Source organism: Athene noctua, chromosome 6 (genome assembly GCF_965140245.1).
Source record: "Athene noctua chromosome 6, bAthNoc1.hap1.1, whole genome shotgun sequence".
Classification (NCBI taxonomy): domain Eukaryota; kingdom Metazoa; phylum Chordata; class Aves; order Strigiformes; family Strigidae; genus Athene; species Athene noctua.
In genome coordinates this window covers 26,548,368-26,559,586 of record NC_134042.1, presented here as the reverse complement: position 1 = coordinate 26,559,586, position 11,219 = coordinate 26,548,368, and the positions used below count along the sequence as shown (strand labels likewise).

General features: G+C 37.6%; 1 protein-coding gene across 4 annotated transcripts in view; it reads right to left on the bottom strand.

Moving 5' to 3' along the window:
- Positions 1-401: 401 nt before the first annotated feature.
- Positions 402-11,219, bottom strand: part of MIA2 (MIA SH3 domain ER export factor 2) — a 37,907-nt gene continuing 27,089 nt past the window's right edge. The window contains exons 22-29 of one of the 4 annotated variants that reach the window (XM_074909919.1): positions 10,411-10,478; positions 9,599-9,681; positions 9,107-9,238; positions 7,054-7,203; positions 5,565-5,696; positions 2,806-2,882; positions 2,193-2,421; positions 402-1,380 (exon numbers count right to left, since the gene is read on the bottom strand). In XM_074909919.1, the coding sequence (XP_074766020.1) occupies positions 1,229-1,380; positions 2,193-2,421; positions 2,806-2,882; positions 5,565-5,696; positions 7,054-7,203; positions 9,107-9,238; positions 9,599-9,681; positions 10,411-10,478 (1,023 nt within the window). In that variant the 3' untranslated portion in view covers positions 402-1,228. The remainder of the gene's footprint in view (positions 1,381-2,192; positions 2,422-2,805; positions 2,883-5,564; positions 5,697-7,053; positions 7,204-9,106; positions 9,239-9,598; positions 9,682-10,410; positions 10,479-11,219) is intronic. The other 3 variants (XM_074909921.1, XM_074909920.1, XM_074909922.1) reach the window with 3 other exon arrangements.

The window sequence follows — 11,219 nt, the reverse complement described above, 5'->3', positions numbered from 1 at the left end:
TCCAGCACGGCGGGTGGGAGGGGGGCCCTGCCACAGGGGAAGCAGCAAGTAGTGGCCTCACCTGAAGAGGGGAAGAAGGCAACACACCAAATGTGTTTATAGGCACAAAATTATAAATACTGCAGTTTGCCACTTCTTTCTTGTATTTTTTAATTCTGCTTTTTTTGTGAAGCCTAGCAATCACTACAGAAGTTGCATGGACACAATTCACTTCTAAAATTAAGTTTGTTTGGGTTTTTTAAATGTTTGCCACAGCAGCATGTTCTTGACCACATTTGTTGCTTTTTTTGCTAAGCATATGGAGTATACTTCTGTGCTTGTTCTAGACAAGAAAGAAATTCTGTCTTGCAGTTTTAATTATCTGTATTATGTGTTGGGATGAGCATGCTTGCACTCTGGCAAATCCCCTGCCCCAGTGGCCATTTTGTTGATAAATCCCAACTGCTCTCCAAAGTTAAGAGTTGAAGAAATTGGGAAATGGCTTGTCTCATCCCATGTTAAACAAACTGAATTCAGGTCAAGACAGTAAGAAAACCCTGTTAGTGTGCTACAGCCATGCATCTTCAAAGGCAAGGTGGGGAGGGTGCTGAAGCATCACAGAGCTATGACTCCTTCCTCTATCATAACCCCTATGCACATCCTCAATAAAACACTACCCCACACTATCAGAGTGATGGGAGAGCTGCTCTACATTCCCCCTTGCCCCCCACTGTACATACAGGTAGGACAACTGTCACTGTGTGATAGACAGAGGAGGGAATGATATTGATTCTTCTTTGCTTCAACTGTTTCTACAGTACCACATTAATGGTAACATTGCCTTCATTTTCCATAAACTTTTATTAACTGTTTCAATTTGTTTTCACATTCTATTGATAAAGCAGCAAACATCACTTTTGGCATGCAGAGAAAGTCCCTGTACAGCTAAACAAGGACAAAGCAGCTGGACTTTAAAAATATGGTCCATGTAATTTTATACACCTCTGAAGAGATTACTCAAGTCAAAATACTTAATTTAAAATTACTATTGTACAATGGAAATCACTTATTCACAATATTCATAGTTATTTCATTCTCTATTTACAAAATACTATCCTGAGAATTTTCTATTAAGCTTCAATTTGAGCAAAGTAGCTTATACATATCCAAGTAACAATGGTTACTTAACATAAGGAAAAATGCCGGTGGGAGAGCACAGAAAGGGTTGGGCCTGTTGCTCAAATGACTGTCAGGTCTCCTGCTGTGGTTCTGGTTGTTCTACAGCTGACGGATTTGACTGAGGTGGCTCAAATCTATTTTCAGGAGGCAGCGGTGGAGGCAAAAGTCCAGGTCGTTGAGGTGGATAGTGTGGATAAGATCTCACTGGAAATGGGTTTCTTACTGTGAGAGAATCAGAGTAGCCCTGTTAACATCAATCCCATCAGTAAACAGTACCTGCTCCTCCCACCCCATGTATCTTACTGCTCAGCAATGGCCTGCCCAAACAGAAATCAGTTATGGTCCAAAGAGACAAAGATGCAAGGAAGAAGACAATCACTTTTTTCAGTTTCCTGCAACAGGCTCACAGCAGCAGCCAGTCACTGTCTGTTAATGGGCTGCAGCTGCCACCACCCGTTGGTTGCAGCAGCTGTAGCACCTTGGTGCTCGCACCTTACAGGTACTTTGGAGGATAAAGGGCTCAATTCTTCACGGGTTAATTAAAGAACACCAGGAGGCAGACGGAATCCCTTCAGTCTGATACTTACATCTCACTCCACTACTAATACAAGCTCCAAGGAGAAACAATTAACAGGTATGTCCCAGATGCCTGCCCTTCCACAGACAGTAGCACACCTCAAAGCTAAAGATGAAACTTTAAGATTTATATATAATGAAACCTTGTAGGAGCAAAAGGATTAAGGTAAGCACCTACTTGCTTTCTTATTCCCCCAAAAACCCTTTAAATGCTGAACAGTATGTGTATGCATATTTTCCAGCCAAAGCTAGTATTTGTAAAAACATTATCAATGTGAGCAACTGCAAAAAAGAAAGTGTACAACACAATTAATCAGAGAAGATGCTCCTTATCAGTTGAACTGAAAAATAGTATGTGCAAATAAAGATGTAAGTGTTCACCCAGTGTGGTAACTCACTACCTGCAGCAAGCAGTCATGCTCAGCAACTTGGAGCAAATGCTGGCAAAAGCTACGTACTTGGCAGTGGAGGGCGCGGAAGCCCGAAGTCTCGTACTGGAAAATATTCACGTGGTCCATACATGCCAGCAGGAGGAGGGGGAGGAAAAGGAGGTCCTCGTCTCATGAAGGGGGTTCTAGGATCCACAGGCATCAATGGAGGCGGTCGCACTGGAGGGAAAGGTGGAGGAGCAAACCCCGAGCCCACGGCTTCACTTTCAGATGCCAATGCCTGATCAGGTAGCGAGTTCTGCAACATCACAAAAACAGGAAAGTCAGTTTAGGGCAGGATATGAGGAGAGGGAACTTCTCCACTCCCATCAGGCCCACTGTGATGTGGACCGTAGCACCAGCTAACAGCCAATGCCAACTCTGCCCCAGCTACAGCATAATCCTGAGCAAGACTATCTATGTGCACTGACTATCCGCTTGACCACAGTTTCATCTTTTGGGTTATAACTAATTTTCAGCAGGGATTCACAAGACAGTAAGTGCTGTGATAAAAGTATACCTGTTTTATCATTTGGACTGCACAGCACAATACAACGTAACCAATGTACATTGGTTATACATTTCCTAAATATTTTGCAAGAAATTAAAGCTTCTTTAAATCAATTTCTGTTTAGCTACTTACACTGATGTTTGAATGATCTTTTATGCCATTTCCACTTGGTTCTGTTTGTGGGCTATTTTCTGAAGACGTTTGTCCATCTGTATAAAAAAGTTAAAGAAGTTACTCAGTGCTAACCTCCTTTCTCTCCACCACTGATCTCAGTATTTTTTCTGAAATCAGAATATAGAGGCCAGAAAAAAACCAAGCATTGCTGTATCAAGCAACTGTTCTGCAGACAGACTGAAAGACAACTGAGGTACACAAAGATACGCCTGAGTATTTTCTCCAATTTCTCTACAGGCTGCACATGAGTTACAAGGTTGCAGCATTCACCAGTTACTTGTATCCAAATAAGGCTTTTTCTTCCATTTTAGTATTTTCTTCAGAAGTTACAAGTGCATTTTCCTAGGAATACATCTTAACATTACTGTAGCAGTTCCATTTTTCCCCTCCCTCCTGCTAATACTTTTATTTTTTTGGTAAGACCGAGTCTGGGAATGACTGCACTATGATACACTTTTCACAAGGAACTCAACAGCAATCCTATTCAAGTCTGACAAAAACCAATTCCTTCTTTCGCTGCTAAACACTGAGACTTTCAGAACTACATCAGTTCAGAATGAGCATTCAGAAATAATCATCCTCCAATTTGCTGTACTCTATAAATTAGGAGATAAATAGGGAACTTCAGTGTTTTTACCTTTATACTTCCCTAAGAACAAGTATGTTCAGTAACACCTGGAGAAAATTCTTAAGGGGAATTGTCAGAGGAGATTATAACTGGATATAAATATACTAAGTATAGGCACTAACATACTCCGTTCTTAAAAACAAAGAAAAAAAACCCAACCAAAAAAACCAAACCCGAGATTTGAAAAATACTGCTTTCTTACACTTCTGCCTGAATAAAGACAATAATATTAAAAAACACAAGACCGAAACAGTACTTCTAACAAGTGACAGATTTTTTTCATCAACATGTTGCATTTCTTCTCCTATGAAGCAAAGAGCTCTTTTCTCAATGAACAGATAGGTCATTTCCAAAAATCTAAATTATTTGTCATTTCAAGCAGGCCCTGCCTTTGCTACAGATACTGTTACTTAACAATCTGAAGCATTTTAACTGCTTACCTCACACAGAGAATATTCATGCCTTGATACTTATGTGGCATATCACTTTCCACTTTAAATCCTTGCAAAATTGGTTGCAAACTCTGTCAAGCTTTAACCCTTCTTTCTGACAATAAGTTTCCTGCTCCAGGTACCTGCCTCAAGTTGAAACTTTTTGTAGTTATCCACCTCAGCTTAGCAAAATAATACACATTTTGTTCACTTTAAATAAAACTTTGATCATCTTGCTGAGGAAGTGTAGCTCCTTCACTCTTTTAGAGCTGGAGCCTGGATTTCAGTACTGAGACATGTTGCTGTTCTGCAGATGGTATGTGCTGGATGGAGTGAGGCTTTTTTAATTTGTTGAAGGGTTTTTTGGCTATTTTTATAAATACTCACTCAAGTCTAGTGCAATTATATACCTCTAAAAAGACACATTCACATGTGCTTAATGACCTGTTAAATGCTGACAGCAAGTTATACAAAACCCTGTTTCCCTTAAATAGGTTTTGAACTGCCCAAGAACTGAAAACAGCTTTTTTAATTGTTGTTTGCCAGCAGCTGAAGGCAAGGGTAAAATGGATGCAACAACTGAGTGCAAAGACAGTGCACCTCTCCTGTCCTTCAGTCAGCATCCAGGGGCTAGAAGACAGACCCCTGTGGAACACAAAGTATTAGAAAGCAGAAGTGAAACACAGAGAGGCTTGGGAAAAAGGGTGGGAAGGTGAGTGACTGTACAGGAACAAGTTGTCTTCCAGTAGAGAAAAATTCCCTGTAAAGCCTGAACCTTCAACCTGAAACAGAATGCAGCATTCCCAGTTCTCATATTATGACACCAAGTAACAAAGATTCTCTCTCCTATTGCCAGAAACCAGGTAAAGATGGTAACTTACTACTGGTCATATGAGTAACTGAATACTGAGTAACAAAGTTTCTGTTGCGAGTTTAATGGCTTCAGCCTAGCTGATGAATCACACGCATGTGACTTACTAGGCATTAAATAAGGATGAAAACTGCTTAATAAATATTAAGGCTTTAAGCTCTTAAACTGTTTCAGTGATAAGGTTTAAGTCACCAAAACTTTGCTTTTGAGCTTCTGGCTGTTGCTAAGTATCATAAACTAGAATTTACAAAATAGGCCAATTTAAAACAAATGGTACTTGAGTCACTGAAATGTGAGATTAAGTTAAGGGCAACTGCACTGTGATCCACAAAAAGCTGAAGGAGGAGACCTCAGGACCTTCTACTTCAGTATGCAAAGCCAGTGGATCTTTGAAAATTCTGCTGTTATTCTTTCAGTCTTACTGACACTTAACTCTATCAAATGTGACACGGAAATGCAAGTAAGCGTTCATGATATTTTAATGCTGTGGTGAGCCTTAAGGGAGGGGCCAAAACAGACCCAAGGCCAATCCGGAATGGTTAACACACAGAACAGTGAAGGTGGACAAAAAAATACCTCATGACTGCTGTTCACTGAATCCCACCCTCCTGACAGACTGCTACTGTTGACAATAGGGAAAGACTGCATCAAAGCTAGCAGGTGTTTTTACACAGTGGAACATCAGGTCAGTGGTAGCTATAAAGTTGTCTTCTTATGATGGCTTACTGCACTTAGTCAACTTACACTGTGACTCTCCATTTGATAGTACCATGGAAGCAATTCCTACCTGTTTTATCAAAAGTCTGCACACTGTAAGTTCGTAGTTCTGCTGGTCCAGAAAGTCTTCCAGTATTTGGAGGATTAGGGAAAAATCTTTCTTGTCTTCGAGGAGGAAGAACTGGATCAGTGTAAGGCTCACCTAACATAAAAGAAATCACAAAAGAGGTCAGTGATTTTCCCCATTCCATACTACTTTAGACCAGCAAATTTCTCTGGATATCTTATGCTCTTGTAAATATCCAAAGTGACTATCAATCACAGTGAGCAAACTAATCTTAAGAAAACCCAAACATAGGAATCCCACCAAGTATGTAATATAGCTTATGTTTCTAAGGAGTTGCAAAATAGAAAGTTGACTGATTTTTGGTTTAATATACAGTAGAATTTTGAAAGTTATGATCACCTAAGTTATAAACAGTGGTGCCTCAAGACCAAGGTTCAGCACAGTAATGAAGGTCAAGGGCAAAATAAGGTATTACACATTTTAAGCCATTCTTAGATAAGAGTGCTGTTTTCTGTTACATTTCATAGTGCTGTAATGTGTTTCCACCAACTTCCTTGCATCAGCTCTAACAATCAATCATGCAGCTACAAGACAAACTGTATCAGCAAGATCCAAGTGCAAATACAGGGTAAGAACACAGCTCAGGTCAAGGAAACAAGGCTACCTGTCTGCAGTATCCTGTCAATAGATCAGATCTGGCAAATGAGGAAATCTGCATCCTCAGCAGACTGTTTTATAATTAGGCTTTCACACAGATGTGTAGCTACTACAATATTGCATCTAATAATTAAGGCACTTTAATATGTGTACTTTACCTAATTTTTAATTTTTTTTAAACTTATAGCATTTTTGCTTCTTTATTACAGATATACAGGAAGTTGTCCTACCCCCTGCATCATTTACTTGAGAAACATCAGTGGTATTGTCTTTGATTAATCTGTCTTCCTTGAGCGATAATGTGCAATACAGATGTTTAGCTGAAGAAGTGAGAGTGAAGACTGATTTTGTTATTACCAAAGAACAACATGAAAATATGTACCAAACAGGATGACTTACCACAGTACTCCTGTACCATTATTATTAATAAAAACAAACAAACAAAAAAACCTCACAGTATTTTTCAACATTAGCTATCTTTTGTTTATTTAAAGCTAAAGTACCATTAGAACTTTTAACTTTCTCAGATCTCTTATTAATTATTCAGCCCGACAGGTCATTTGATGCACTAAACAAACCCCCAGTAAAATAATGAAACTGAACAGTTAATTGTACACTGCTAGTACCAGTTTATATTTAAAAGATAGCATAGATTAAGTGCAAGTGAACCACACCATTCAAGAAAGGGAAAAAATCTACTATTAAAAAACCTTTCCAGCGCAGTTGCACATGCAGTTCCAAGAAAACGTTTCATATTTTTACGAAAAAAATACATACACTACAAGTCAGTAACTCAATTTTTCCATAGATACAGTAGCTAAGCAGATTTTTATACCTGGTGGAGGCAGAATTATCCTGCGTTCTCTGTCCCAAGGAGGAGACAGGGATCCAGTATCTGATGGTGGTCTGTGGGGATCAGTTAATCTATCAGAACTCAGCTCTCTTTCGTTACCAGCATCGTACATGGCAGTTGGTCCTCTGGATCCTAACCAAAGAAATCAGATAGTTATTTACCCAGGTATTTTAAATCCTCTATTACGGGTTTCTTCATTAAGTCTGAAAATAGTAAAATAAATCACGGAATGCCAACACTATCAAGATATGAGAGGCGCATGGCTCCACAGGACTCTCCAGCTGTTTGCTGTTAAGTTTACAAGTGTTTAAAAGGTTTGTTTGGAGTGAAAAAGTCTTAGTTCAACAAGAGTGCAATTTAAAAGTGCCTGCAATTAAAAAAAAAAAAAAGAAAACCATTGAAATAATTTTGGTTCACTCAAATCACAGAAACTAGTGCCCTCATGATATATCTTCTCAGTGCTAAAAAACCTAAAAAACCTGCTGCTAATCAAACTAAAAATGAGTACACTGGAAGTTAATACCCTCATCGTAAGGAAATATCCACATTCAACACTCTTTTTGAATAAAGAATTAGAAAGAACAAGAGGAAAAAAAAAAAAAAAAAAAAGACGACCAGGTCAACACATAACCAAATGCAAAAGAAACTGTAACAATGAGAAATTTTAGGTTGCAAGCTTCCTTTAAAAGATTTGGTCTGAAAAATGACAGAAATATTGAATTCTGGTATCGTTCTCTAATTCTCTATCCTTAAAATTTGAAGCTATTTCATGTCTTGTGCAAAGTAAGATGAGCACTATAAATAATGCCAGCTGCAGAGCAATTAAACACATTTGTTTAATCTGCCCAAGTTACATTAGGGCTCCACTGTGAAATGGGCAGTAGTCATGCCTTTGCATAGTTTCTTTTCTTGCTAATACTGCATCCTGAAATCCAATTTTTACTCTTCCACACCAGCAACTGAGCTACATTTTAAAGATATATTGGACAGCTCAGTTTCATTATTTACTGTCTTTACACAAATAAACTGTGGAGTATGATTTTGCTTGTGTGTCATATAGCTACAGCTGAACATTCAATCTCAAGCTTTTCCAACTTCGAAAATCAATCAACTGTCATACACACCTGGATGTGCTTTTTGTAAAGAATTAAAGTGAGTAAATAGTTCATGCTGGTCTTTTAAAAATCAATATTAATTAGTGAAATCCTTATAGAAGAGACATTTAGACATATTTCCCACAAAATAAGTACAGGTTGCAAGGGGTGTAACAGTAGTAGTAAATTAAATAGTAGCTTCTTTATTACCCGTAACAGATGCTGAACTCTACTCTAGCATTTATCTACACTATTTCCATCAACATCAAAAATATGAAGAAACAGTGGTTTTCTTCCCTTACAGCCCATGACTCCATTGGCTTGCTTTCACCTACTCCTCAATCTCTGAATTTTACTCCTTATACAAAAATTTCCCAGTCCCTTTTATCACTTGAGAAGAAACTGTCTCCATATATAATGGCTACCTCAAATTTAGAACAAAGGGAGGATAACAATTTACTGAACCAGTAACTTTCTAGTATCATGACCCTCAATAAAGCTAGCTCATGTTTTTGACAACGCAGGTACTCTCTCCTTCTCTCACTTACTGTAGACCAATGAGATGGAAGTGGCAATATTCTTTCTTCATAAAACTAACAACTCTTGTTTACTTCAAAATTTTAAGTTTATATCAGGAGAACCCCATTTTCCCAAGAAATAAGACAACACTAATCAAGTCTGGCTTTTCACTTTTCTCAATCTATGCTTCTAAAGTTAATCTGTTGATCAACCTACTAGTAACAACTAAATTTTCTATTGTACACATCAGACAGCTTTAGAAGCAAGCTGAAAAACAGGAAGAGTTTTTCCAATTAGCTGTTTATATTAAATTGGCTTTTTTTAATACTTTTTGTCACCAGCAAGAGGAAAAGATGTGACAGGTTTCTAGTAGAGGAGAGAGAAATCCAGAATAGATACATTTTCAAGTTTAAGAATTGTACCTCTTCCTCCTCCTCCACCTGGAAGCATAGGTGAAAGCCTTAAAGGACCCTCCAATAAAGTTGGAGGGGAAAGAAAAGCTCTTGTTTCAGATGAAGGCCGGCCCATTGGTGAGGGTCCATATGGGGAATGCTCTGGAACAGTTAAAACAAAATACTCAAGTTCACAATATTTAGTTTAGCAAACTGTATAAAGTAATTAACTTCTCAGGTGAAGCTTAAAACTTAATTGCATAAGTGAAATTAAAACTGTGGTCTAATTCCATGTGTATTTTATTCCCAGTCTACTCTCATTGATACTACAAGCACTCTTTGTGTCAACAAAATACTCGACATGACCAAGAGTCACTTAAACCCAACTATTTTTTTAAAATGACTGTTATTTGTACATACACATGGCCAAGGTAGTTTTCAAACAATTACATATGTGTAGTCTCCGGAAACAAAACCATAAACCAAAACAATTAAGCTCTGTTTTACAATTCAATACTGTACCTCTGCCAAATGGTCTAACTGGAACATCAAGAGCATAAGGATCTTTTTCTAAAAGGTCAAGTTTAAATTCTGTTTCAGTTAATCTGCAAATAAACAACAAAAAAGTAGTAAATAACCAAGAAGTGCAAAAGTTTTACTGGACCCCACTGTTTACTGCTAGGCTGTCCACTTAAAGGGTTAACAAAGCAAGGTATTTTATTCCTTAAATAAAAAGAAATAAGACAAAGGATGTCACAGATCTCTGAACTTAAGAATTCATTGAAGTATTTCTCTATGCTGCTGTATTTAAACTGTAATTCAGAAGTTGGAGTGGCATGTTAGATGTCATAATTCCTACCATGACATTACTCTCTGGAGTATTCTAAATTGCATTACAAGTATTAAGTTAATCTCACACCTAAAGGTTCCTCTCAACCACCACCACCTGATCTATTAGCTCAGTATTAACTTCTGGAGATAAGCTGTAAAATCATTAGGTAACCATGACATCTGGTTGATACCTTTTTAAAACAAACACACGCAAAACAAATACCCAAAACCTTTGAGTTCTAGTACTACATTCTGCCTCTTTCCTGAAGTATTTCAATACTACATATAGTTAAGTTCTTACTTTTTTGCACATTGTCATTAAAGGATGCTCAAATGACTCCCTTTCTTTCAGAACCCCAATGGAGCACTGCACTCTCTCCCCCCTGTTTGGGTCACAGCTGATCAACATAGAAAATGTCTAGAAAATACCAAATTGCATAAATTCAAAACATACACACATGCTGAATTGCATTTGTTTAGAATTAGATCAGGATTGCACTTACTTTTGTCTGTTATGTGCATTTTCTTTTTTTATATCATTGAGGTGTCTTTCAGCTGCTCGGGCCGTCAGCTTTGGGAAGGGACAAAAATCAGATGCTTAGATACTGCTATTTACTAATTAAATGGTTCATAAATGTGTCACATCCTAGACTCAAGAAATTTTTTTTTTTCTATCTGAAGTGTGCAGATCGTATTTTCACAAGTTATGACTCACGTATGAAACGGAGCCTCACAGATGTCACCAAATGACATTAGCAGCAATACTACCCAAATTTTTGAGGAATGGCTTTCCTGAAGGTTTTTAAAACTGCAGAAATGAAATTCTACAACATATGTACAAGATTTAATGTCTCAAAATTTATTTACTGGAGTTTTGTTTTAAAATCATATAGTTAAAAAACCGTCAAATTATGACCATGAAGTGCAATAGCTTTTAACAGGATTGTATCTTATACAGACTGTTCTGTGAAACTGAAGAATGTATTAGTCAGGAGATATTTTAAAGTTTCCTGTTTGGGGGAAAAAAAGGTAAAAATGGATTTTGTTGAAACATGCTTAGGAAGCTGTCAATGGAACATACTGTTCCCACAGGACATATCGTCTTCTGTTAGTAGATAAAAGGAGTGAAGTACATCCAGGGAAAATATTAAAATGGCATTGAAACAAGGCCAAAAGCTTTTATTATTAGCAAAATGTCACACACTTTTTAAATGGTAACATATTATTCCTGCAGATTTATTGCTATAGCAAATAATATCGTAATATTTTACTGTGCTCACAGGTATCTGGCTTAGTTATTCCAACTATTATA